The sequence below is a fragment of the Cephus cinctus genome, unplaced genomic scaffold, assembly GCF_000341935.2.
Source record: "Cephus cinctus unplaced genomic scaffold, Ccin1 Ccin1_scaffold0717, whole genome shotgun sequence".
NCBI lineage: Eukaryota > Metazoa > Arthropoda > Insecta > Hymenoptera > Cephidae > Cephus > Cephus cinctus.
Genome location: NW_014333336.1, coordinates 82,928 through 110,902, shown reverse-complemented (window position 1 = coordinate 110,902; position 27,975 = coordinate 82,928). Strand labels below are relative to the sequence as shown.

At 38.3% G+C, this 27,975-nt stretch overlaps 3 protein-coding genes across 11 annotated transcripts; 1 reads left to right on the top strand and 2 right to left on the bottom strand.

The window, feature by feature from the left end:
• Nucleotides 1–167: 167 nt before the first annotated feature.
• LOC107270314 (leucine-rich melanocyte differentiation-associated protein) lies at nucleotides 168–4,044 on the top strand. 3 transcript variants are annotated; one of them, XM_015745208.2, is made up of 5 exons: nucleotides 168–279; nucleotides 400–660; nucleotides 2,358–2,615; nucleotides 2,744–3,004; nucleotides 3,094–3,331. In XM_015745208.2, the coding sequence occupies exons 3-5, from the start codon at nucleotides 2,416–2,418 to the stop codon at nucleotides 3,329–3,331; spliced, it is 699 nt and encodes a 232-aa protein (XP_015600694.1). In that variant the 5' UTR covers nucleotides 168–279; nucleotides 400–660; nucleotides 2,358–2,415. The 3 variants fall into 3 exon arrangements, with proteins under 3 accessions (XP_015600694.1, XP_015600693.1, XP_015600695.1); XM_015745207.2 differs by lacking the exons at nucleotides 168–279; nucleotides 400–660 and adding an exon at nucleotides 1,041–1,184 and having other exon boundaries at nucleotides 3,094–4,044; XM_015745209.2 differs by lacking the exons at nucleotides 168–279; nucleotides 400–660 and adding an exon at nucleotides 1,563–1,975.
• On the bottom strand, nucleotides 3,909–14,853 carry LOC107270313 (serine-rich adhesin for platelets). 3 transcript variants are annotated; one of them, XM_025087679.1, is made up of 14 exons: nucleotides 11,887–14,782; nucleotides 9,021–11,820; nucleotides 8,589–8,751; nucleotides 8,213–8,453; nucleotides 7,894–8,105; nucleotides 7,648–7,821; nucleotides 7,378–7,571; nucleotides 7,106–7,301; nucleotides 5,359–5,556; nucleotides 5,127–5,274; nucleotides 4,899–5,055; nucleotides 4,649–4,819; nucleotides 4,372–4,570; nucleotides 4,119–4,285 (listed from the first exon to the last, which is right to left on the bottom strand). In XM_025087679.1, the coding sequence occupies exons 1-14, from the start codon at nucleotides 14,682–14,684 to the stop codon at nucleotides 4,119–4,121; spliced, it is 7,818 nt and encodes a 2,605-aa protein (XP_024943447.1). In that variant the 5' UTR covers nucleotides 14,685–14,782. The 3 variants fall into 3 exon arrangements, with proteins under 3 accessions (XP_015600692.1, XP_024943448.1, XP_024943447.1); XM_015745206.2 differs by having other exon boundaries at nucleotides 3,909–4,285; nucleotides 9,021–14,782; XM_025087680.1 differs by having other exon boundaries at nucleotides 3,909–4,570; nucleotides 9,021–14,853.
• Nucleotides 14,851–27,517, bottom strand: LOC107270316 (peroxidase). Of its 5 annotated transcripts, XM_015745213.2 has the most exons (14): nucleotides 27,316–27,517; nucleotides 22,641–22,762; nucleotides 19,400–19,538; nucleotides 18,666–18,853; nucleotides 17,824–18,000; nucleotides 17,517–17,713; nucleotides 16,861–17,056; nucleotides 16,597–16,794; nucleotides 16,381–16,528; nucleotides 16,091–16,253; nucleotides 15,856–16,026; nucleotides 15,560–15,758; nucleotides 15,300–15,405; nucleotides 14,851–15,186 (listed from the first exon to the last, which is right to left on the bottom strand). In XM_015745213.2, exons 2-14 carry the CDS (start codon nucleotides 22,756–22,758, stop codon nucleotides 15,072–15,074), a joined length of 2,115 nt encoding a protein of 704 aa, XP_015600699.1. In that variant the 5' UTR covers nucleotides 22,759–22,762; nucleotides 27,316–27,517; the 3' UTR covers nucleotides 14,851–15,071. The 5 variants fall into 5 exon arrangements, with proteins under 5 accessions (XP_015600699.1, XP_015600701.1, XP_015600700.1 ...); XM_015745215.2 differs by lacking the exons at nucleotides 22,641–22,762; nucleotides 27,316–27,517 and adding an exon at nucleotides 21,974–22,362; XM_015745214.2 differs by lacking the exons at nucleotides 22,641–22,762; nucleotides 27,316–27,517 and adding an exon at nucleotides 21,985–22,362.
• Nucleotides 27,518–27,975: the final 458 nt, after the last annotated feature.

Below are 27,975 nucleotides of genomic sequence, written 5' to 3'. Positions count from 1 at the left end.
GAATGCATAGGATTTCGACGTAGGACATTTTAGATGTTTTTAAAATAAATTATACAAATATTGAAAGCAAGTTTTGATATCTGTGTAAGAGCTTTATATAATTACGCTAATGCCAGATATTGTATGTATGCATAATTACGTACAATATATAAAATATTCTGCAATAACAATTTTTGCGTCATCACATCAGCGTGTATTGGAACGCAGTTACGTTCATTACTGTGTGATAATTTGTCATCGAGGGTTGTGCTTCTGGACAACTTGAACTCTGCTGTTTGGGTACTTCAAATTCTTAATTATTAATTTTACATTCATTACGTAAAGGCGATACTGCAACTTATAAAAACATCTGTGCACCTCTTTGAATGCATTCCACTTATGACCTTTCCAACCTTACAGATCGCTGCTAATCAAAGTGTAAATTCATCGCTCTTCTAAGATTCCTTTCACCCAGTGGAGTTTCATGTACTGTCTACTACCGCCATCTTCCCAACGTATTACAAACCATTTACCGACTGACCACTCCGTACACTGTAAAGAGATTGTTGATCCTGTAAACAAGAGAATGCAGGAAAGTTTGACAATCACCCGATAGTAAACGAATTATCATCTCTCTCTTCATCAGGACAATGCCCCGAATATCTGTCCATCACAATACCGGTGAGTACTCGTGAATTTCCATTCATAATCCTAGACAATAATTATATAACGCTATACATCCTAACCTCAAACTACCGCAGTCTCAGTTCACTCTCATGACAGATAAGCTATTCACATTAACGTGAATGTTAGCAATAGCACATAGTCACTCGTTATCAAACCTCGTGGTTTACATGTCAGTCCGAGGATCGAGAAAATATATCGGAGTCAATTCATTTCGATTTTTATGTCACGCTTGAGAAAAAAAGTCGAATGAGAAATAAACGAATGTCAAGTTCGTTATCAACTTGGTTTTCTCTTTGCGTCCCGTTACAATCTCGTACGCTGCTATTGCTTTTTTGTATTACGAATTCGTCTGACACCGGCAGCTACAGACACAATGACGTTTGAGCTTATCTGCATTAATATACATGTACGAGACGCTCGTTCTTTGGTTCAGAAATATTCGTCGCAGTCTTAAATCGATTGCGTGGATGATTGGTAATTACTGTGCGTTGTGCTGTCATAGATAGTGATAATAAAATGTGAGTACGTGAATATGTTAGAAATACTAGCATTGCTCATGAAAAATTGAATGATCTTTACTGCATAATCGTTGCTGATATTTATATTTTTATCAGCCGTTAAGTTTAGTACGTTTCCAGACGTGACTCAGTCTTGAACTGTAATGCTGTGTAAAGTGTATTATCTGATTGTATTAAATTTAGGCAAATGCGTTAACGATTTGATTTTTATGAAATACTTAACGTTACTTTTACTCCTCAAGTAATGCGATTAATTTAATTTAGTATTAAAACTTGTACTATTACCATCTTTGAATAGGAAAATCTAACATTGTGTAAATTTAACTGTCACTTTTTACTTGTTAAATTATTATAGGTAAATGTTTTTTTTTTAATGGAGCATAGCGTGAATAAAAAATGGTTTACCTTATTGAAATAAACTTAACTGATACAAAATGTATTGCAGTCATGAAATTTCGCTCGTGCTATTATCGCTATCGTTCTTATACCTTTGTATCACCTTATCATCGGCTTATCACCTCTTATACAATTATTTTCAATAATCTTCTATATTCTTGGTACGCTATAAATGCTCCTCGAATTAATTTCATTTCATAAGTTGACGCTTGAGCATAACAATCAAAACGCTTGCGGTGCGCGATAAAGACAATTACTTCGTAAATGGGGTAAACTGAGTGTAATGAGTTAAAAAAAGGATAAAGAAAGATAGGATAAAAAATCCTATGGATTGCACAATTTTTTAAGACAAATTGCTAATATATTAGCAACTAGTTCACGGGACGATGTAATCGGTGAGTTTTGTCGAGCGATTTGTAATTCAAATGTGATAGGGATACAATGTATATTAATTAAAAATTTATTGGTGACAAATAAAAATCAACAAAATTGTTTATTCAACGTCAAAGCGAAGTCGACATTTTCAGTTAAAATATTTCTAACTAGTCTTACATTAAGTCTTTTCATTCTTCACATTTTTCACAGAGCTCCGACTGGTATCTTATTTACAGCAAATACTATGGTTTCAATTTTGAACTGTTGAAACGCATTTTGAAAAAAAAATTGGTGCGCGAAGGCTTAAATATTTTTGTATACGAAATCCAATAATTAAAATTGCATGGATAACATTGTTTGTGACGCACAGGAAAATGTTGATATTATTATAATAATTTTCAGGTTAGAGTGTCACAATGATTTAGAGATTGAAGAGCTCGAAGAGGTGGAAGTATTCAATATGACGTCACTGGGAAGGCTCGTATTCGTCGATATTAACTCGAGACATCCGAAGTCCCTGTATTCCGATGAATCTTCCATAGATGTCACGGACTCCTTGTCGCTCGCATTTGAAAATCTTTTTCATATGCCTTTTGATATCATTGAAAGTTACGGCAGTACTTTGCGCACACTTGATATTAGTCACAACAAGTTTAGCAGGTAAATATAGTAATTTAGAAATAATTGTGTAAATGAAAACCTCATTAATGTCCTGAGAAATTATAATTTTTATTTAAACTACAGATGTTGAAGACTTTGATAAAAAATGATGAATTTTCATTTTACAGAAATCTATACTTCTTAACGGAATTCGAAAATATTTCATCGCTCAATCTTGATCACAATAACATCGATGCTCACAGCATTTTTCCGTCAATGCCAAAGCTTCAGCTTCTCTGGCTGAATCACAATAAGATAGAAGACTTGTTTCCTTTCTTAAAAAATTTATACACGAGCATGCCAAATCTACGTTATCTTTGCCTAATGGGAAATAAGGCTGCACCCAGTTATCTTAATGGCGGCAGTTTCTATGATTATCTTCAGTACAGGTAATTATTTTATCCCCGCAACTTATTTATTATTACTTATGAATTATTACTTATGAATTATCATTTTCTTGTTTCTTTTTCTTTTTAAGGCTATTCGTGATATCGTGGTTTCCAAAATTAGTACACCTAGATGATCGTATAGTCACCAATGAACAACGACTGGAGGCTAAAAGACTGTTTAAACGACCTTTCCTTGAGCAGCTCACAGAAAATGCACAGCTTCCGGAGTGCATAAAACTCCTGCACAATAAAGTCACTAACGTTTTTGGTAAACAAGCGCTGCCTGATAAAATGAAAACGTCCAGAGGAAAAAATTTTATTATCTGAAGCAGTATTATGCGAAATTAAGCTCATATCCTGTAAATGCGTCAAACTGGAAGACTGTCCTTCGTGGGAGAGAATGTTTATGAATTTGATGTTCCTGAAATACGTATCAAAAGTAAAATATACGGAGATCTGTAATTACAAACAAGCACGATGCGTCGTGTATTGCTATGGCAATATTAGAAAAGCCAAATGGGACGTAAAAGGTGTGCACACCATTTAGCATGGAACTTCAGTTATTGATTTCGAAGTTTCCAAGCTATAATTATAATGATATCTTGAGCTGTCAATTACAAAGTAGTAGCGATTATGATATCCTAATTACTGTTTCCCACATGACAATTGAACAAACTATCTAACAAGATTTTAAGTAAAGATAAAATACAGAAGGAAAATATTCTGTAATTTACTAGTCGTAATCAGTAAACTCATTGTCTATGATAATAATTTCTATGAAGGAAATGAAATAATGTATGGTACCAATTAGTTTTATACATTGCCTGATGGCAAATTTTATATAATTTACAAGCATCCTATATCTCTGACAGGTATCTTAACGTACGTAAAAGATTGAACAAAATTGTTGTATGATACATGTACAATGTATTTTTTTATACATCACATATAATCGTATTGAACATCAACGTGCCATCCAATTTAACATTAGGCAGTCAATAACAATACTAAAAAAAGAATAATATATGACGCTAAAATTATTTTTATCTTTGTCTAATCAACTGAAATCTTTCTCATCCATTCTATCTGAATCCTTATTTTGTTTTCAATCATCTCATTCTTGCCATGCTGTGAGATTGAGTTTTGGTATGTCACAGCAAGGAATTAAAGGATTTTTCCATGATATTGTTTTGAAAGCATGATACTGTATCTCTTTAAGGTCATCTGAAGTATCGCAGATGAGACGAGCAAGAGATACTTTTTTGACCTCCTCATATTGTTCTGTATGCAAAGGAAAAAGTATGTATTTAGTATGAATACTAATTTCAAGAAAATAATCATAATTAATTAAACTGACGTAAACGTACCTTCTGTGAAAGAATGTGGAAAGTTGGCATTATCGTAAAAGTAACGATCAGAAACACGACTCCTATAGAATTGCTCGCCAACAAGACATCTTACAGTGGGTCCTAAAATACCACCAGCAATTGGTGTTTCCATAGATCCACCGACCAGCAAATCAATGTCGTCCACGTGTGCATAAATATTCCGAAGTTTCTCGATACCCTAAATATTTTGTAAATCATTATTATTACCCTAATTATTAATTTGATGAAAATCGATAAAATTAATAGGATTACTAACTTCCCGCGGAATTTCACCAATGAGATCATCGAAGTCCTCCGCATATCTCAGTTTGCATATTTTACGATAAGCATTATATCCCGGAAGTCCATGATCTCGTGATCTCTGTATGTCGATCGCTTCCAAATCCAAACCGTACTCGTTCCTCGATCGGAATAGATATTCGGTCAGCTACAAAAAAAATAATTTATACCATGTAAATAATTATAAAATAATTTTTTGCATGAGTAAAAAAATATTTTCCCCATACTTCCGAATCGAAGAAACGATCTGGTGCCATCATTGGTTGAGTAACGAATCCGCGAACAAGATCATCAAAATTATTGCTGCGTTCAACAATTTGCGGTCGGAAATAATGATTACTAAGGCGCAGCGAATGAGCAATGCTGCGATCCATGGGGCATAGGCTATCGATAAAAACATGAATAGAAAAGTGTAATTTTTTCGAAAATTAATAAAAATAGTTTTTTAAACTTACTCAAGATTACCATCCACCATAGAGTGGAAAAATCTGAAAGCTGCTGTGGCGAAACCATTTATAACCGCAGGATTCACTCTTGAATTATAATCGGTCGTCATTATTGATTCGATAGGAATTAATCTATGTTTCTTACAATATTGTTTGCCTGTAACGATTATTTTGAACGTATTCAATTATACAGATATTTTTGATAAAAGTACTAAATCTTGTATTCAATAATTTATTTTACCAAGCACAACAGGTAACCACTCGTGATAAGTGATGTGTTGATATTCGGCAATGACAATTTTTCTAGCTTCTTGGAAAATCTGCTCGTCGCTCCAATGCCGATTTAATTTTGATAATTCTTCTGCTAAGCGATTATGTTCCCTCACCAGAAGTGTTTGTAAAACGACCAAATGTGGATTTTGATTGACCCGAACATCACCTGTTTAAGTCATACAATAATTAATATTAAGCATTCATAAGTATCTTTTACACGTAATTCAAGTATCGACAATTAATTCATACTGTGACGTGATATTTCGATTCACGGTCACAAGGCGACTCCCGATACAGTCAACGTTCTCGCTTTCTGGTTCCCTTCGGGTGGCCACCCTGCTCAGAAGCTGCACTCTCGGGTTTATTCGTATAGTTAGGCCAATGCTCTCGGAAGATTTCGTTATGGTTTAGTTGAGGTCGAGGTGCTCGAATCTGCCGTGGGGAGATAGTCTCGACGTACCGAGTTGCCCGGCAGAGCAGAGTACCCGACGGAGACGTCTCCACGGACCGGCAGAAGCCCGGGTGAGACACCGGTGCCCCGCTGGAGATGGGCAAAGGGCTGTAGAGCGGGTGGATTTATAGTTTTGATACGGTTAAGGGCACGGGAGGGACCCCCTGACCCGGGTTAAGGATGTGGTGGCCAGCTGTCGCCCGATGCCCTGGGGAAGCGGCCGTGGAGGATATCCACAAGTTACGTACCGATTCGCTAAGGAATGCTCTCGATTTGGTTTAAAGGGACGACTCGAGGGAAAGGGAAGAGTTATCGGCTATAAGGCTCTCGACCAATCAGATGATCAGAATTATTAGTTCTCGAATTTGACTATTTTGTCAAAGCAGTCCGTCTCGGGGCATCGACCGAGGTGTCACGAGCTGCCTCGCGCTCCCGTGCTATTTGTTTATAGTTTTTCTAGCCGTGTTTCGATATGGTATAGCGAGTTCTCGTTTGTGTAGTTCTCGCGATATTCAGGAATTTCTATGGATTTCTTGTGAGTGTTCCGGGAGTGCCGTGTTGTGCCCCAGTGCAATGCCCACCCGAGTGTCTCCCGTGCTATTTGCTGGTAGTATTTCTAGTTGTGTTTCGGTACGGTATAGGAAGTTCTCGCGTTGCTCTCGCGATATTCAGGAATCTCTATGGATTTCCTGTGAGTGTTCCGGAAGTGCAGTGTTGTGCTACAGTGCAGTGTCCACGTGAGTGTCCCCTGGATGCAGTTCACGGCCTTCACGGATCAGCTGACCTAGCTCCGGTGAGTCTCCAAATTTATTAATTGGTGGAGGGATTCCGATTTTACAGCTCCGATTCGTTCTGTCACGTTCTCCGTCATTTGCTCTCTGTATTCCGTAACCTAGCAGCCTGAGCGGCCGTGCATTTCCGTTTGTGCATCCAGTTGCGTTTGCTGAATTTACGCGACCCCGAAGATCAGCACCTACGGTTGCGTTTCTCGATTTTACACGTCCCCAAAAGTCTACAGGATCCGTTGAGTTATCGTATTATCTGATAGGTTTCGTCAGAACTCTCGTTTTGGTGGAGTTGGCCCTGTTTCACCCCAACTCCCAGTTCATACCGGCTCGTCAGTTCCCGGTAAGAAAAGAATTGGCTTGCACCCCCCTGGCTTGCGGATGCATGAGCGAAGGATGGACGACCGAAGGTAATGTAGGATCGTTCTCGAATTCTTCGCGAATGACGAATTTTAATCATAAATATTCCAACATCTTACCCCCTTTGTAACAAACTTCCGAAGGTGATCTTATGTCACAAAAACGAGACCGATCAGTTGTAGTAGGCATCATCGAACGACCCTGTCGTATTTCTGTCTTCAAAAGCCCACCATGAAACACCCTCAGACTATCACAAGTGTTCTTATCAGATCCATACATTGGCGAGCAATCTAAATAGCTTGTAGCGCCATTCAGCTATATTAAAACAAAATTATCAGTATAAAAATTCCAAACATGAAAATCAATTTCAACAATAATTCTTGAACCTAACCTGTTCAGCTGGTCCTAAAGTGCAATCGTCCTTTGAAACGGTCATTGATCTAACGAAATTCATACAACGTTGTCCATATTTTGAGTAAAATTTATCTCTGGGTGATAAGACAATCGGCATACAAGAATGATGCTGCAAACTCTTAGGCAATTGTTCATGCCCATCACTGGAACAACATTCAATTCCACCACCGACTGTGAAAATACAATTGCATGAAATTTTTATTTTCTTCATTTTTTTCATAAACCGACCCATAACAAGATAACTTACTTGTTTGGTCCATTATCTGATGGGCAAAGTCATGAGACAAAACTTGTCCCCATTGAACAACTGCTAAAGTAAAATCGGCATTACTTATATTTCGATGTTGAAACAATTGCACACTCAATTCTCTAACGTTGGGCAATTCGTCTCCTGTTACGCTGACTGGAATCTTGTGAATTCCTAGGATACAAATAAGAAACGTTAAAAATTTATATATTCCTTGCGTAATAATTTTAACTGACTCAAACGTACCATCTGAATAACGTGGTGGTACCACTCTTGTAAATGCTGTGTTCGCCTGACCCCACCTGGGATTATGAAAATTATTACACGAACCATCGTAACTACGATATTTGGCGAAACTACTGCAACGCTTTGGTCGCGTTTGACATATCCCACTGCCGGTAACGCGGAATCCATGATTATGTAAAAACTCGAATAAAGTATTAGGCGTGAAATCGTACCTGTGGATCAATAAATTGACATAAAGGATATTAATTATAAATTGTTAATTACGTAACAATAAGTTCGTGCGTGTTAATATTTATCTTAACGAAATAATAATACATACTCTGTAGATAACCTCTCCTGCAGAAGTTTTGCTGCAAATAACGTCAACTCGGATTCTTCATGAATCTTCACTATGGAGTCTTCGACTTTATTATTCAAAAAATGAAGCATGGAGCCCGTGTGTGGTTTTGGTTGAAATCCGCCAGAAACTAACCACCTTGCACGATCGTGCATACCAAGAGCAAGATCATGGCCTTGACTCAAGTGCGTTTTTATGAATCGTAATGGTATGGGATTTCCTTCTGTTATTAAAAAAATTTTTTTTTTTCAAAATCATGATAAAATAATGTTTGCACGTGATATTTTGTAATATTGACAATAAATACTAAATTAGTATTTGCCTCGCACTAACTTAACGCACTTGCATAGAAACTTACCGTTTGGCGATTTTAAAGAGTAATCGAGTCGTTTGCATTCTGGAGTCATGCACATTGATGCGTCACTGCAATTAAGATCCAGGTCGATGAATCGTGTGTTATCGTACAAATTCAAATTGTACAATTTGTTATGGTCAATCTCCGCTTCCGATGGGATAAATTTCTGAAATTGGAAAATTCGATATACAGTCACCTCGTGTCAGATGGAAATCACGTATCAGTGTAGCATCGTAATATGACATGATTCTAAAAGCACCACGTGCCGTTGAATGACGTTTGGGATTACAAGACGGAGATATGATTAATTGAAATCGATTGATACGTCAGTGACTATAACTGTCATATATGGATAATCAGCTATAATATGAATGTCTGTGAGATTAATAGCTACTAAATTTGCATATTACCAGAAATCTAAAATACTTGACTCACCTCGTTCAAAAATTCAAAATGATGTATTTTTCCATCGAAATACAAATTGTCCAAAAATTTACGTTCAAATGCATTCCCGTCCTGGCGATCGATTCCTCTTTCGTTACGATAACGATTACGTTTTTCAGCTACGAATCGATTGCTGTTATCATCGTAATATGGACCTCGGTGTCTATTTCGATGTGAACGTGGCCTGTTGTGATACCAGTCGTAGTCATGTAAATTCTCTGTATTCCAATTGCCTCGAATTGGACACTTTTCATTTCCTCCCATATCAACGAAATCAAATCCGGAATTTGAGATTGTCGATTTATAATTTTCTAATTCACTGTCCGCCCTATCTACTTCTCCGTAGGATATTTTTCTAGCAGCTTCGGAAGCCACATTCGATACTAAATTTTTTACAGTTCTCACAGCTAAGTCGACAATCTTTTCTTTAAGGCCAGTATTTTCGTTCATATTATATTCAATGGCTGCGTCGTTGATAACTCTCTCTACTAATCTCGATCCCTTATCTATCGCAGACTTAAGAATATCATCATCCACTTCCTCCTCCAGTTCATCGTCGCACGGACTACCGTAGTTCTCTGCATTGACTGGGTACACGTTTCTAGGATCATTTTCTACTATATATATTTGACGTATAGGAAGTTTAGTTTTCTGTACTGGAATTCTGCCATTATTGTACCAACGAGCCCGAGTTCCATGGTCATTCCTTTGCGAGACCTTCGCACCTGCATACAAGTTTCTATCGAGTTGAGAAATACTAGCTTCAGTTGCAGTTGCACTTTTCGCGCTTGCCGCCACATCTGATTGTGCAGCAAGGCTGCTGACTCCACTTACGGTTGAACTGGAGTCAATAACGCTGCTACTGGATTGGCTAGTGCTGCTACTGGATTCAATAGAACTGCTGCTGGAACTTGCAGCCTTTGCCATTCCACTTTCTGAATTTATTACTATGTCAACTTCTTGCACCTTGGGCGCACTCAGATAGTCAGCGACATCGAAAGCTTGCGAGCCAATCACAAACTGATTGACGTTACCGACTGTCGAGTCAATTGCACTTTCTGTTGCGCTAATTCGACTTTCTGCTTCGGCAATGGAATTGACGCTACTTCCAGCAACAGAACTAGCAACGCTATTAGCATGATCTAATGACGAACTGATTTGCACATTTGACTCAATTCCAGTATGCCTGTCTGCTATCGATTCATCAGCAACGTCGCAGGGTGCATTTGTATTCGTACTTGAAGTTATCACATTCGCATTTGAACCTGCGACGGTAGCGCCAGATTGTACTTCTGATTGGATTAGATCTTGTTTTGACGCTACTACTTGACTTGCACTTGCTGCAGATGCCAGATTGATTTGTTCTGTTCTTGTACTGGCTGTTGCTTTAGTGCTACTTTGTGCGTTTGAATTGGCTGAAGACTGTGCACTTGCAAAGGCCTGACTATGACTTTGTGATTGTGAATTACCTAATCCATGATTCAAATAAGTTAAATCCGCTGAATCGACGTCATAATCATCGTCTAATTGAATTGTATGACCTTTGACACCTCCGGCTGAACTAGAAACTGATTGATCAATTATCGCGGAACTGGCACTTGCGCTAGCAGATGCAGCCGACTGAGAACTCACACTTTCGCTAACGCTATGCCCTGCGGAATTAACAAATCCATTGTTTATTTGTGTTAATTTGTGACCTACTTGATTTCTACTTTGTACGTTTGAATTGGCTGAAGACTGTGCACTTGCGAAGCTCTGACTACGACTTTGTGATTGTGAATTACCTAATCCATGATTCGAATAAATTAAATCCGCAGAATCGACGTCACAATCATCGTCTAACTGAATTGTATGACTTTTGACACCTCCGGCTGAACTAGAAACTGATTGATCAATTATCACCGAACTGGCACTTGCGCTAGCAGTAGCAGATGCAGCCGACTGAGAACTCAGACTTTCGCTAACGCTATGCGCTGCGGACTGAACGTGTTCTTGGTTTATTTGTGTTGACTGACTAGATACGTCAGAAATGGAACCAACAGCATGAGAATGCACATTCGTTAGGCCTGAATGAGAATTGACTATGACATGACCTCCAGTATGTAGGTTGGAACCTGCAATTACTGCTTGATCAGCCAAGTTCGATGAACTTGCGCATGCATCTGCACCCACTATTTCTGAATCTGCATTTACGATTACGTGACCAACTTCTACTCCTGACTGAACAAGACCTTGATCAGCTGAGATTACTTCACTTTTAGCGCGAGCAGACGAGCCAACTGTTCCCTGTAGCAAGGCAGCGGCTGACCCTTCCTGTGCATTGATACTTGCATGACTACTTGCAATTGCTGAATGTCGATTAGTAACAACTTGTTCCGCATTTTGAACGACGGACTGGCTCAGTCCTGTGGAGGCCGAAGAAGTAGCCGAAGCCGCAGCTGCGGCTCCAAAGACCGTTCCGTGTTGTATGTTAAAGGATCCATCTTCATAAGATTCAACATCACTGACTTGGACTGGGTGACTGTGCTCTTCAACAACTTGGCTGGTAGCACTTGCTGAACTCGCAACATGTGTCTCCTGTGACATGGCACTTGAGTGAATTTGTTGAACATTCTCTACAGTTGAATGTGTAGCAGCGTTTCCTTTTGCTCGAACAGTTGCACCTGTGCCCACATTCACCGAATGACCATCACAAACATAATCATTCACAATTTGTTGTTCAGCGCTGGCGACATGGGCGGAGCTTGTCAATGCTGATTCAACTGATGCTTGAACTGCAGATGCACTTGATTTAGTTGAACTATGCACTGACGTTCCAGCGGATGCTTCAGATGCTGCAACTGCAGATGCACTTGATTTAGTTGAACTATGCACTGACGTTCCAGCGGATACTTCAGATGCTGCAACTGCAGTTGCACTTGCTGCAGCTACACTATGTGCTGCTGATCCTAGAGATATTTTTGAAGTTTCAACTGCAGCTGCACTTCCTGCTACTGCACTGGATTGTGCAATATTTCCAGCAGCATTAGCCGATCTTAAGTTGTTATCAATTAATACTTGATTAGCAGTCGCCACCGAGTCTGCACCTGCTGCACTGCCGGCAACGGAAACTCGACTACTCGCATCTGCTGAGCTGATAACACTTTTATCAGTTAACAATGCTGTTCGTACATGTCCTCCAGTTCTTACATTAGAACCAATGAACCTGTTCGCTGCAGTTGCGGCTCCAATTCTTTGATCATAACCAATATACTGTCCAGGGTGCGCAGGTAGGTTCACAGAATAAGGTTGTTCATCAATTATATCATCAACAATGACGTCAACATGATTTTCGTCGCAATCCTCATCACTGACCAAATCAGAGTCAACAATAACATACTCTGGAGCGTGTGCAATATTGTTGACAACGCCTTCCTTAGCTCGAAGAATTTCTTGTGCTACATTGGCCAATGAGCCGACAGCTGAGGTTGCTAAGCTCGCTGCTCCCCCAACAACAGCAGGAACTGGATTAACTAAAACAGAATGTGGTGCAATGACGGCCCGATGTGAGCCAATCAGAGCGGATGTTGGTTTAACAAACGTCCGTGCTGATTCAACAAGCACCGAACCTGCTGCATGTGCAGATGATTCTGCAACATGACTTGCTGCACTTCCTGCTTCAGCAACTGCGTTTACTTCAGAATTAACAATAGTCTGACCTGCGCTATCAAATTCTTGATGTTCCTGCACAACTCGACCAGCATCCCTTGCAGAATTGATGATTGATTCTTCGTTCATCGTTCCAGACTTCACGTCATTAACCACATAAGCTGTACTTTGGACTTTTGAGCCAACCACCTCTTGATTGCTAGTCGTTATTTTATCACTTACCGAAATTGCACTAGCACCAGAGCTGGACGTACTCAATTCTGATCCGCTGATGAGACCACTCGCGCATGAAGAACCGGATAGAACATTCTCCTTTGTACCAATTGCTTGACTACTTGCTCTATCAATAACATCAGTTACGCCAGCACTGACTGCTCCACCAGCAATACTTGAACCGAGATGAACCGAATCTTTGACAAACGGAATTACCGATCCTTCGTTCACTGATGAAATTTGAGTTCGATCAGTCGCTGATCCGCTTATCGATTCATGATGTTCAGAAGCAGCAGACGCTTGTGCGCTTTTACGGATCGATTGGCTTACAGCTTCCTGAGTGCCGATTGTTCCACTAATTCCAGTCTGACTCTCTTGTGCTTCTACGACCGTTGCACTGGCACTAGCCTGACTCACTGATACGTCATTTAATTGTCCTGCTTCCAAGTCCAAATTTTGTTTTGCACCTGAATAAGCGGATTCAGCACTTAGAGCTTGATTCATATTTACTTGGGACGAAGCAGATGCATGTGCGCTACTGATCGTTGATTGAGTATCGATCATATGCTTGATGCTAGTTTTCTTATCGGAAACAATTAAAGATCCTTGATCTTGAATGACCGTTTTTTTGGAACAACCACATCCTGGATGATTAACAAACAGCTTGTGCAAATTTCCTACATGAGAATGTGTCGTGCCGTGTTTTGGCCTCAATTGCATATTCCTCCTGTATCCGTAGTTGGAAATACTTTTTTCACTTTCCCTCGAAATTGCACTGGCCGTACTGCTGCTAGCGAGTTTGCTGCTATCGGAACCATCTAAAATATAATATTTTGATGATTCTGTCACTGGACTCGTGCCTGAGCTTGCTCGTGGACCACCAATAATGATTGTGCCTGAAGAAGAAGCTTCACTTTTTGCATATGCATCTGATTTTTCAGCAATTTCATCGACAAAGGATGAACCTCCATTGCTTCTCGATGATCCTGCAAATGCTTTTGCACTCGCTGCTACACTTCTGTAGGTTGTTTTTGGAGCGTTCAGCCGTGGAACGTGTTTCGTGTGATGTGAATAAGTTCCTAAAGGTACTGTACGCATCGGACGATTGCTCTCACGCATTATTTGCATATTTTCAAAATCACGTAGATCAAAGTCATTTCTGAAATTTTTTTCCGGTTGTACAATCGTCGAATCGGATTCGAATTGTCTTGCGATTCTTGGATTTTCTTGATCCTCGTAGTAATCTGGTGAAAATGGATTCCTACGATAAGAACGATCATCTCTGTAAGTTTGCACTCTTGGGTTACTTCGCTTCCCGTTTATATTCCACTGATGATCTATCATGTCTTCATCATTTTCAGTACGTTCAAGATTTCCTGGATCTGTTGATCGCTTTGTAAATGGAAATGCGACGTTATCGACGCCATCCACTTCCTTGTTGATACTTCTCAATATGATAGTGTCTCCTTGTATTTCCGGCGGTGTATCAAATTCCGGTATATCGTCCGTACCATAAATCGAATCCCAATAAGCCCTATCGCTTACATGTTCGTATGGTAGATGTATTGATTGTTGAAAACCATCTTTGACCTCGGTAACTTCAGGGTTGGTAAAAGTTGTTAAACTTGGTTCAACGATATTCACGGTTTTTCCAAGACCAAGGAAAACCGCGTCCGACTCGTTAATTGAATCAGTCGCCACGATTGGTTCATCGGCGACATGATCAGCTTTGGTGCAAAAAATAGAGGCTGCTACAAGAAGCAGCACTCCTAATTTGAACTGGCACCAGCGCATTTTGCGGCAAAAGAAGCCGTTCACGCTGGAGTAAGGATTCGCACTGCAAAAACGATAAACGATCAACTGACAAGAAAATTCGACAATGCACAACTTGAAAATAATGTACGAACGATATATCCTCTGTTGTGTAAGACAAAAACAAGGATTGCGTAAAAATGTAAACATAAAAAATACGTTGGTTTATTGTGTAACGTAAAAATTTGATGACACTGATATTTTGCTAACGTAAGTATATCCACCGGTGGATTACTAACAAACCGTGTTATCCACTGTGTTAATATACGAACCTATAGGGATTCATATAAATAATATTATGAACAAGACTCAAATTAGCTAAATTGTATAGTAACAACGTAATAAACAATCTTACTCGGATAAACAATTTTATTTCTTATTATAATCGTATATATAACTGGAGTGCTTGGGTGCCTGCGGTGCGTAATCCTTCCAGAGGGAAAGATCCACTGCTGGGAGATCCGAACATCTGACGACCGGATTACTATTGGGATAAAAGAGAAAAAATCAATTATTATTAATACAATATTTGAAAATAATACAATATATTGTATTGTATAAGTAATAAATGTTTTATATAAATTGAAATAATCTTACTGTTTGGATATGAGTTCGAAGCCTCTCAGTTGCATCGTTTGAATGTGATTGCCGTTGTCACAGAAAAGTCTGGACACACTAGCCTTGCGAATTTCATTCAATTGTTCTGAAAAGTCAAATATATTTTATGTGAATATTTTCATTGCTATATTTATTGTTATACCATAAAATTGAATGAACGAACTAATTTCAGTTTCAAAAGTACTAATGAATAACCTTGAAGAATATTATATCGTTCTCTGAAATATTAAATTACGCACCAATAGTGAAGGCGAAGTCAGAATCACCATTTTCGTACCAAAAACGATCGCCTACTCGGGTTCTGTAGAATTGCTCGTGAAGAATACAAAGAAACGTCGGACCGACAAGAGCACCATTTACAATTTTCTCAAGCGAACCACCAACGGTCAAATCAACGTCATCAACATAGTCGTAAACTGCAGCCAGTTTCTCAACATTCTATATAAAGACAGAAAAAAAAGCGTAAAATTTCAAAGAGTCCCTAATACATTATTATATAAAAATAGTTTTAATAAACATCTCGATCTTTACCAACCTCAAATGAAATAACATCCAAGAAGTCATTGAAATGCTTAGCCTTCGGTAAACCGCAGTACGCACGATAATCGTTATACGAAGCCAAACCATGGTCACGATTTCTTTGTATATCGATAGCACGTAAATCGGTTCCAGTAGGTTGATTACTACGGAATAGGAATTCAGTGATCTGCGAAGAAAATGTATCAATAAAATTAATCAACCTAGAAAACCATCAAGTACCAATCACCTACCTCTTTGTCAAAGTGTTCATCACTAGCTTCTTGCGGCTGAGAAGCCATTCCTCTTGTAAGATCATCCATGTTATCAGCTTCCTCGAGGATACCAGGCTTATTTAAAACGTCGCTCAATCTGAATCCTCTGCCATTCGGTGAATAACGCAATTCATTGACCAAGCTGTATATAAGAAATCAAGACTTGATTGCAGGTTGAAAAAAGTTAATTAATAAATTTACCTCAATTTACCATGTAGACTATTTTGAAAATTTATGAATTTATACTTATAATGTATGAAAATTTTCACCTGAGACGACCAGCGATAAGACTGTGGAAATGTCGGAATGCAGCATTGGAATGTTCATTGAGTACGCTGGGATTTACTGATGAATCATAATCATTAACGTAGTCCTTGGTATGATAAAGTATCTTATGACGATAAACATTCTCCAAACCTATGCAATAAAGTATTGAATAACGAATGTACATTCCTCAGAAAATATTACAAATTTACTGTACAAACCCAAAAATAATGGTAGCCATTCGTAGTAACTGATATGTTGATATTCAGCAATAACGATTCTTCTCGTTTCCTGAAATATGGTCTCATCGCTCCAATGTGGATTGATAAGAGTCAAAATGTCAGCTACGCGATTGTGCTCCCTCAATAACATAATCTGAAGAATGGTTAACTGAGGATTCTGATTGGCACGAGCATCGCCTGTGGACGAACAACTTAATGATATTATTCATAGAATTTTATTAATCATTAAAATTCTCCACGTACCAGCCTGATAGCAAACTTCATTGTCACTTTGAATATCGCAAGTTCCAGTTTTATTGTTACTCGCAGGTGGCCATTGTCTATGGTTGCGAATATCAACGTTCATTCGCCCTCCGATACCAGCACGCAAATTGGCAACTGTTTGATCATTGGAACCGTAAATCATAGACATATCCAAGAAATGTGTTACCACAGTCAGCTGAAATGAAACTGATCTTAGTAAGCATAATGATACTTCCGCCAGATTTAAATGTAAATATCTATTGGTAGTGTATACTATCGATTATTAGACATGTGGAATTTATAATTAACGAATCGATCATTAATGCAACATTCGTGTAGTTGAAAATCACCTCAGGCTAAAACGTGTCCTTTCACTATGCATACCAAATTGAAGTGAATTAGAACAGCCTTCACTGCTAAATAAATGTCACTACAATCTCTAATTCGTTATATAATCAAAAATAGTTATAATAAATAAAATAAAGTAAATGAAAAGTTTTATACTTTCAATGAAATTCCAACATGGATAGTCTGTGCCTTTTTCATATGAATTAACTGGTCTTTGACCGTTCAGTTCGCTTGAACAGATCTGCCAATTATGTAACAACTCAACGAGTTTAATGCATTGCGGTTAGTCTAAGGTGTATCTTACAAACCTGTTCTGCAGGCTCGTGTTGCGAAGAGCAACCACGGTCGAGGTCAGTTATACTACGAACGAAGTTCATGCAGTTGGCACCATTTCTTGCAAGTACCGGATCTTCAGGTGGTATGATGACTGGGTAGCACAACGGTGACGAGAGGGCTTCCTCCAGCAAGCGATTATCAGGGGTACAACATTCTCTTGCGTGATTCTCTGATAAATGACAAATTAATGTTTGAAAAATATACATGTAAGTCCACGAAAATTAAAACAGCATATGAACCTTTTTTTCTTAATAACCATAATTAAAAAAAAAAACTTACTAGATTGAGTAGTTCCATCAATCATAGCCATATCGTGTGTGATTAGCTGACCAAATTGCATAGCCGCCAGGGTGAATTGCTTGTCCTCAATGTTTATACGTGGAAACAGGTTAAAGCTGACCCTTCTCGCTAAGGGTAACTCCCTGCCACTTACAGAATGAGTAGGCTCGTGGATTCCTTCAGAATTGAAATAAAATTTTGACAATTTAATAAACATAGTAATACAGTTTCACAGTGCTGGCTGCAGTTTCACTTGATCTCGTGATAAAGCTGGACACGACCAATGGCGCAATGAACGTTTCCTTCGCATTTCCTTCCACACGCAATAACGCTTAGAAAGTACTTATATGCGCAATTCCACAACTTTTTCTTTCGACAGTATATGTATATTTGAACTTTTAACCCAGACTGTCATTTTACCTTTTCACACCGATCAATTTGACAAGACAATATATCGTCATGGTAAATACAAAACATGATCGTGTAAGGTACGAGTCATGTAAAACTTGCAAGTTTTTAGTAATCGCGCGTAGACCAGCCGGGAATTGTGCAAAGGCAATCGAGTCTGACAAACTTCTTGCTCCGAAGTTACGACTTTACTTCATGGTTTGAAAACCATTACAGTTAACGTTTTAATGGCAATTCCTTTTGCACGGCCAAGTAAAGGAAGTCGTGTGTGACGCTGCTGCCGGGACTGGAATCAATTCAAATGCAGCACGAAATATTTAGGTTAAACGAAACTGCCTCCAGACTGGTATAGACTGCCCACGTATATTTATTACGTAAAATAGAGTGGCTTCGATGGTACTTGAAAGATATTTAGTAAATTAGATTTTCCTTACCGTCGGCGTAATTCGCTGGTAACAAACGGCTGTAACGTGTATTAGCCATTCCCCATGTAGGATTACGTGGATTGTTACAGGATCCGTCAAATGTTCTGTATCGTGACTTTTGACATTGTCTGTTGAAACGGTCACCGCACATCACGGTTTCCGCCATCGAGGGATCTATGTATATCGAGTGTCGATACCTTTGACAGATAAATAAAATACTCAGTCATATATCATTTTTAATTTTAATAACCTGCTTTCATTATCATGTGTGTGAATTTATGTAGAGCATTTACTCAACAGGATACTTTCGCAGCAATAAAAGTTGCATCTAACTTGCTACGTTTATCTATTGCTCGTTCTACTCGCTGAAGCGAATAGTCCAACTTCAAAGTTGTCGCTATACGTCAAAAAGTTGATCTCGCAAATTTTCTGGATTTTCCGGTTTTCGTGTCTGTCGAAAAAAAAATGATAATTTCACGAGGATTAATTAGAAAAGAAATTTCGTGAATTCTGAACACTGTACCTAAGGGTATGAAATTGTACAATTATGCACCGAGTATAAAAAGTGTCGAGTAACTTTACTTCCCATTTTCTCTTGTATGACTACGCGGATTGGTAAACCGAAGTTGTGCGAAGTATAAATTAACCATCGTAAAGTCGAAGTATTACGACAATGAAATAACAGAGATCTGTATGTCGTTAACGTGTAGTCTTTATAGAAATTAGTTAATGGATTTACTTACGAACTTAGTGGTGACGATGGGAACAGTGAAGAAGGTGACTTGTAGATGAAATTCTGTGGTCCAGTACTTGAAAAAATATTCCCGTACTTGCCGAAGAAACTGTGAGAACCTTGGGATACGAATCGACGTTTTCTCCCATCTGAAAAGAAACAATGAACTTGATACGCCATTCGGTTTGTTCCGATTAATTTGGTTGCGAGTGAAAATTCATCATCCGAAAGTCATTCAAGATCATTTGTTTCATCATCGTTAAGAAAATTACGACTTGAATGACTATACCGATATTGGAACAGTTATATTGAAAATGTTGCAACTGCAGTTTTAAATTGTTGTCATTTGCCTCGTTGATAAAATAAAACCGTCACGCTTCCGTGAAGACCTTGACAATCGGCAGAAATTCTTCGGAAAAAAAAAAAAAAAAACGGTACCCGACTAGGAAAGCGTGCTATCGCTTTCAAAAGTACTAAAGTTTCGTCGTAATTTCTTACTCAACTAATGTACATTGAATAATTAACTAATAACCCAGAAAACAATAGACTGATCTAATCGAACAATATTCCAGTAGGCTTGTATAGTACTGACACTTTGAAGTATAAATTTAAATAAATTTTAATGATATCCTGTTACGATTAACTATTTTGCGAATGTAATATATATATATATATATATATATATATGTTGTGACGTGATTTTTCGATTCACGGTCACAAGGCGAGTCCGGTTATCGATGCAAATAACGTTCTCGCTTTCTGGTTCCCTTCGGGTGGCCACCCTGCTCAGAAACTGCGCTCTCGGGTTGATTCGTATAGTTAGGCCAATGCTCTCGGAAGATTTCGTTATGGTTTAGTTGAGGTCGAGGTGCTCGAATCTGCCGTGGGGAGATAGTCCCGACGTACCGAGTTGCCCGGCAGAGGAGAGTACCCGACGGAGACGTCTCCACGGACTGGCAGAAGCCCGGGTGAGACACCGGTGCCCCGCTGGAGATGGGCAAAGGGCTGTAGAGCGGGTGGATTTATAGTTTTGATACGGTTAAGGGCACGGGAGGGACCCCCTGACCCGGGTTAAGGATGTGGTGGCCAGCTGTCGCCCGATGCCCTGGGGAAGCGACCGTTGAGAATATCCCGATTTGTTCAAAAATGCTCTCGATTTAGTTTAAAGGGACGACTCAAAGGAAAGAATAATAATTATTGGCCATAACGATTTCGACCAATCAGAATGATTAGTTCTCGAATTGAACTATTGTCAAATTAGGCTGCATCAGTCTGTCTTGGGACACCGATCGGGGTGCCTCGAGCTGCCTCGCGCTTACCGGCTATTTGTTTATAGTTTTTCTATCGGTGTTTCCTGTACGGTATAGGAAGTTCTCGTGTTGCTCTCACTATATCCGGAAAATCCTATAGATTTTCTGCCTGCGTTTCGGAAGTGCAGTGTTGTGCTACAGTGAAGTGTTGTGTTACAGTGTCCACGTGAGTGTCCCCTGGATGCAGTTCTCGGCCTTCACCGATCAGCTGACCCAGCTCCGGTGAGTCTCAAAATTTATTAATTGGTGGAGGGATTCCGATTTTACAGCTCCGATTCGTTCTGTCACGTTCTCCGTCATTTGCTCTCTGTATTCCGCAACCTAGCAGCCGTGTATTTCCATTCGTGCATTCAGTTGCGTTTGCTGATTTTACGCGACCCCAAAAATCTACACGATCCGTTAAGTTATCGTATTATCTGATAGGTTCCGTCAGAGCTCTCGTTTTGGTGGAGTTGGGCCTGTTTCACTCCAACTCCCAGTTCATACCGGTTCGTCAGTTCCCGGTGAAAAAAGAATTGACTGGCGCCCGCCTGGCTTGCAGATGCATAAGCAAATGGTGGACGGCCGAAAGTAACGTAGATTAATTCTCGGATTTTTCATTATCGGTGTCGAGTAATAAGGATACATTATAATGTATACAATTAATAATACCTCTACGATAAATAATGTAATCAGTCGATATTTGCGATAAACATCGCATTAAACAGGAACAGCCGTATTACAATGATTGTCTTCGTGAACCATATGAAAATATGCTGAGAGATCCGTGAGTCGATCATGACCTTTTAATACTTTCAAAATCGTGACAAATGCAACTGCATTATGCACCATCCAGGTATTTACACGATATATTCAACATACTTGAGTTTAGCTATGAGAAGCAACGCAAATGTCAAGCTTTGAAGTTGTCATAAAAAATGTTCAATTTTTGTGCAAACAAGTTAATTACTTTGAATTATACAGAAGCATAAGTACACGTGGTTATAAAAAAAAGATTACACAATAGACAATAATTCGGCATCCTGTCGAAACCTTGTCACGTGCGACACAAGACGAATAAACAATGCAAAAATGTTCTTACTCAAGAACTCTTGACATTAAAAAACAATCGATTGAATCATCACGAAATTTCATTTCTTCGTCGATAATAAATTTACACCTGTCACAAACAATAATTCCTACAGCGATTCTCCATCACTTACAGAAATGCACACAAGTTTAACCTGCACTTGATAACTTACAAAGAGTGACGCCATTGAATGCTCGTTACGTACGATTTACATACATTGATGTATCGATATCAGTTCCATAATCCGTCACGATCGAAAAGCTTGTACCTTTTTCTGCTATATAAACTGTAGTAAATCTTTGAGTGGCAAACCAGTCCGTTGAATTCAGTCGGGAATGTCATATGGAAATGTGACTTGAGATTAGAGTCGACGTGACTCGAGTCAACGGTTCGATTCTAGGCGAGGCTCAAGAGTTTTCTACATCGCGAACTCAGCACCAGTCATTAATCGCTTTATTTCCATTGCACAAGAAACGCTACGGTTCGCCCTGGCACGTTTTACTACCACTGTTACTTGCCAAAGGCATTAACGAGCTCCCGTCGTTACTTTACGAAAGTATAGCAGACGACTGACTCGGTTGTCGCTACTGTCGTTCTTCCTTCGTCCGGTAATTCTTCCGAGAAGATTGACGAGTCGATAAGTAGTACCTAGTTCGCTTGCTAGATGTAACCGCCTCTCGAATAACCTAGAAACGCTTACGTTCATCTTGTTTATGAAGATTTATCTAGATCGAATGCGTTGAATGCTCATTGTGCATTTGAACTCATTGCATAGCAATTGGACCATACGAAGGACGCGTTGTATTGTATCTAATGATTTAATCCACATTTTTAAGATTTTAGCGTTGAAAAAACGTTTGTTTCGTACTTACTGGTAAGTTTTTGTGCTGTTTGACCTTTTGGCATTAGATCCAAAAATTCTTCAGCTGCAACCAACTGCACTATAAATGCAGCAAGTATACTTGCCGCCCATAACGACATTCCTCCCATAGTTCTGAAAAAGATAATATTCAATCAACACGTTAATTTATTTCATTTAAAAACATCTTCGCGATCAATCAATCCGCCAATGTCAATTCACGTCCCGTTCGTATAAAAGCAAATATCAAAGATGCATCACATCCCGATACAATGGACTGATCACGTAGTGCATATTAAGCAATTTAATTACCAGCAAGTTGACACGACGTGACATGACATTACGTCAGAATAGAGACACGTGCTCGAACACGATATATATATGTAACCAGATAAAGTCCCGTAAACACATTTATTAGACTGTTACTTAATTTTGTTATTGTTTTCACTACGACTCTTAATTTTACAAATTCTATGTCACGGATCAGCCGATAGAAATGATTTACGTCTTGTTGCATATTTTCGGTACAATAAAAGAAGGAAGTAAAAGCGAATACAGCAAAGGACACTAAAAACTTTCGCCACGAAATTTGCGGTCACTTTTATTTTTTGTTACCCACAACATAAACGATTCCTGTGCTCTAAAAAATTGAATACGCCTCGTTGCACTTATCGACATACATATATATATATTTAAATATACATGTATATACGCATTTCACGGTTCTTAGCCGGCTGCCAAATAACAGTCTAAAAGCATTTATATACCTATTTCACGTGGATGTAAAAGTAATTGATATTATTTTGCTGAAATAAAATTTGATTCCGATGCCTTTCACTCAGTCAGGTATGACGTAAAAAGAGCTTGTTAATATATCGTGATAAGTACTTGGTTACTTTTCTTCACGAAGTTCTTTGCTACTGCAATACCATTGTCGCGTAAGTACATACACCTGTAGAGGTTAGGTAACAAAATATCTTGTCAACTGCAATTAATAAAGTGAAATGCTTGGAATTGAATACACATAACTTTACTAAGCCGTGTAACGCGTAATAAACATAACCTAAATAGCTTTTCTGGTGTGCGGTTGAAACACGTTAATTTAAGTCTCTAGAGAAATAGATGGATACGTTATACGTGTATATACAATATATATAAACTGGTAGAAATATGTGACTGACTTTAATCGTAAATCATAAGTAATTTATTGCGCCATAAACTGATAGTCTTCACAAGAAGGCATTAACGTGATCTAAAGAAATCAAATGCGTTACAATAATATTTTATATTAAATGTTATTCTTTTAATTTCAATAATGCAATTCCAATGGACTCCTACGCTTTGCTATAAGAAAGTATGATAATGAAAAAGTTCTTGCAGTTGCGTAGAAAAATTTTCAATATCATTTCTATAATCGGACACAACAATCACAACAAGACCCGTATGTAGCTGACTGTTTGAAGAATCGCGTGAAAACTAATTGGGATAATAATTTTGACTACTTGTCTTACGGGTGGGACAAATCAGGCGTTGGTCTTAGAGCCATTTTCGCAATACGGTGACCCGATTGGTAAATTCTCGAATTAAGTCATAATTCTTGGAGGCCCCCCCTATTTTTTATGGATCAGTTTACTTTCATGGCTTTAAACGTAAGTTATAGCCAGTTGCGTGATTTTCAAGCGTTGGAACGATTATGATGAATTGTCTCCGTTCCCAGCTTCTTAGCTCATACAAGGAAATGTGCTCCACGTTACATATACATACGTATAATCAAACTTAGATCCGGCGCGATGTTCGTAAGATCATTTGGCTTCGGATTACGTATGATCATTAGACTATTTTTGTCTACTTTATCATTATTACTTATGCAATGATGGACAGATGGCTAGAGAAAGGGCTCGTTCGCGTTTCGCCTCTCTACTTTCGTAACTCCCATCGGCCTGATTTGTACGAGATGATTCATCGAAATACTCGCTAACGGTGCGTGCCGACGTGTACCTCGATCACCGACTGTGACAAAATGAAGAATATGTGAAGCATGGCCGATGGCTCGTTACAGGAAAAAAAAAATGTCGCATGGTTAGCCAGGTGCAACAATAAAAAAAAAAACAATTGTACGAATCAATACGAACATTTGGTTCGCCCTGACGAAGATTTTACAGCGGGTCTCGTCTAACGACGATCTCTTTGACTTTTTAACGCAAGTGACAAAGTTGAATTTTTTTATTTGCTCAAATCGCGAAAACACGTCCGAATAAATTATTTACGGCAAGGACCTATCGATTCCAGGTGTTCTTGATTTTTTTGCGAAATTCCAACGACAAGCAGCTCCGGAGAGAATCGATTTCGCGGCGTTACGTAACAATTGCTATTTCCTCGCCATGCTAATTGGTCCCGCTGACGCGCTATGGCCCCGAATTGTAATCAAGGAATTTGATGGTGAAAAACAAAAAAAAATGACCCGCTCCACCTGGAGCAATAATTTTGCAATTTGAGAAGCTGCTTCAAGAGACACGTTCCGTTGGAAGCATTATCTCACATTAAAATGACCAGTGACTTTGATAATTGGAAAGTTATCTGGTGCAACGTTAAATATAAATTCTATCCTAATCTCACCTCGATTAATAACGTAATCACTGACGTATTCGAAATTTCTTGACGGACAGGATCAGCAATATTTGGATTCTAATGCCCACACGGTGTAAGAACGTAAGACGTGTCAAATGTAGTTCAGAACTTTCACGACTGCTTATAACATTTTTGACAGGAAGCTGTCTCGACTGGACCGTTCAGAGTCCGAAGGGAACTGTAAAATTTTGAAAAATTCATTCTTATCAAGGGACCACGGTAATGGTGGACAAAAATATTTTTTTTTATCTATCATCTTGATAACCAAATTTGGGTCTGAAAAAAATTTTTATGAAAATTTCATAAGCGTCGGATTTTATTTTTTTTTATATAGGGGGGGTTGATTAAGTTTTTATTTAATATAATAGTTTCTTGGAATCGTTCTGCGTAAGCTGTTTGGAATAGCCTATACGATCGGTAAATATGGAGAACGAAACGTATCCGTATCTCAGTTACGTAGATTTCACGTGTAAGGCTTTAGGTATCCTGCTCTCGCTGATTTCGCTTTCGTAGGAAAATGTCTTATTCGGGACAACCGGATCCTTCGACCTTACATTCCGAGGTCTGGAGGTCGACGTTTGCACGCTTCACCGAAACAGGACTGCGCCACTACCTTAGATCTTTGTAAACCGGAAGCAAGGTATACGCACGAGTCGAAAGCATGGTTATCTGCTAAATCAAAGCTCCTAAAGGTTTCGCTAACGAGGACCTATTCCCTGTTTCTCTTTGTCGTGTATTATTAGGAGACCTTAGACGGCGTCCATGCGTTCCGGGTTACAAGGCTATACTCTTGTTATTATCAAGAAATAGTGATCGTATCTTTACCACATACGTATATCAGTATAACAAGGTCGATAAACGGCACTAGATCTCGCCTCGAAAAATCGTTAAGAAAATTTGGTTCCTATTTTTCATTAAAAATGAGGAATTGTTATTATTATATTGAAAAAAATTATTTTTTTTTATATTCACGGTATACCGGTTAAATATAAGTGGGTAAGATGTGAGACAGGTAAATTTCTATCGTGTATCGTTATATTTAAATTGTCAGTGTAGATCGAGAAATTGTTTAAGAATTTGTTGTATAATAAAATTTTAATTTTTTACGAGCAGATATCATTTTTATTTTTCAATTTAAATTTATTTTATTGCTACTCGAATTCAGTTTATGTAATACAATAGCATGCGAGAACTTGGGGTTGAGTGAAGTAAAAATTGGAATTTCAATTTTAGAAAATCTTACACGTTTGTTTTAATATCGTTATTACATGTATCGTTGCATGAACGTGACAATTAATTAGCGTGCAACAATGGTGTGGATTACGCGGATAATGTTGAAACGTATTATTACGTGGTGCAACGTTACACTTTCTATGTTCGAAATGTTTTTTAAATTGGAGTATCAATCAAAATCATTAATTTGTCGATCGGTTGTCGGTAACACGTCAAAAAAAAATATGTTCTGATACATAGATTTTTTAGGAAATTTTTGTTTATTGCACTTTCGAATACCTTAGAACAGCAACGGGGATCCCTGGCACGTGTAAAATTACTTCGGAGCTGTGCGATAAAATGTGATGTCACTTTCCATGCCAATTAGATGTAACATTAAAATCGCCGAACGTAACGAGGCGAATCGATACATTGTTATTACAGTCAATATAAAATCTGTCATCACAATTGAGTATAATTAAAATTTGAGTAAATTTCGATAAAAAATAAATATCTTGACGTTCAATATATTCCATGGAAAATGTAAACAGTTAGAAAAAAAAAGCACGTGGAAATCGTACAACGATTACACACTGTATACGTAAAATATTTTTTTATCACAAAAAAATCAATTTTTGACTTTGACTTTTAAAAAATTTTTTTTTTTTAGCTTTTATAATGCACTGGATTCGTCAATTAAATTTTGCACCACGTTCGCGAGATTATGTCGGTGCGAAATTATTAATCGATATCAAGTGTAAATGTGTCGTGAATCTGTGACGTGTGTGTACAGTCGGTTTAACGTGACTACGAGAACATTGGTGAAATGTTATAGATTCGATAGGTACCTGTCACGGGATATAATCCGGCAATTGTTCGCAGAAAAGACTGAACAAGTAGACTGTTCGAGCGATGTTTATAAATGACGAGAGAAAGTACAGGGGCAGGACTAGACGGAAACCCCACGCTGCCAAAAGCTCTTCGTTCTTCCACTCTTGTTCCACTCCTTGGAGTCGCGTCCATGAAAACGCGACGCTGGGCGTCCAGAGCCATTCGTGACTTTCTAAATAATGGATAAAAATTATCCTGATTATAATAATTTAATTAAGTCCGATTCGTGTATTTCGATGGTATCGTTTGAGATACGTAAAAAGAAAAAAAAGAAAAAAAAATGAACGGATTAAATAATCCAAAATTATCTGGTCGGAATAAATATATTTGCAAAAAGAATTTTCTAAAATGACCCATAAAAGCGCTTGGATGCTTGTAAACATTCGAATGAACCTTATATGATATGTAAAAATCTTTTTGGAACGATATTAACATATTTTGAACATTGACTTTTTTTTTTTTTGAAAGATAATCAGATTTATTGTCTTTATATATTCTGTTGTTGGCAGTTTTCGAAATTTCTCAAAATTACGTTCAAGTGCTTTTGAACTATTGAATTTCCGTACTTTCTTCTTTTAATGTACTCTTGATTTTTTTTTTTTTTTTTTTTTTTTTTA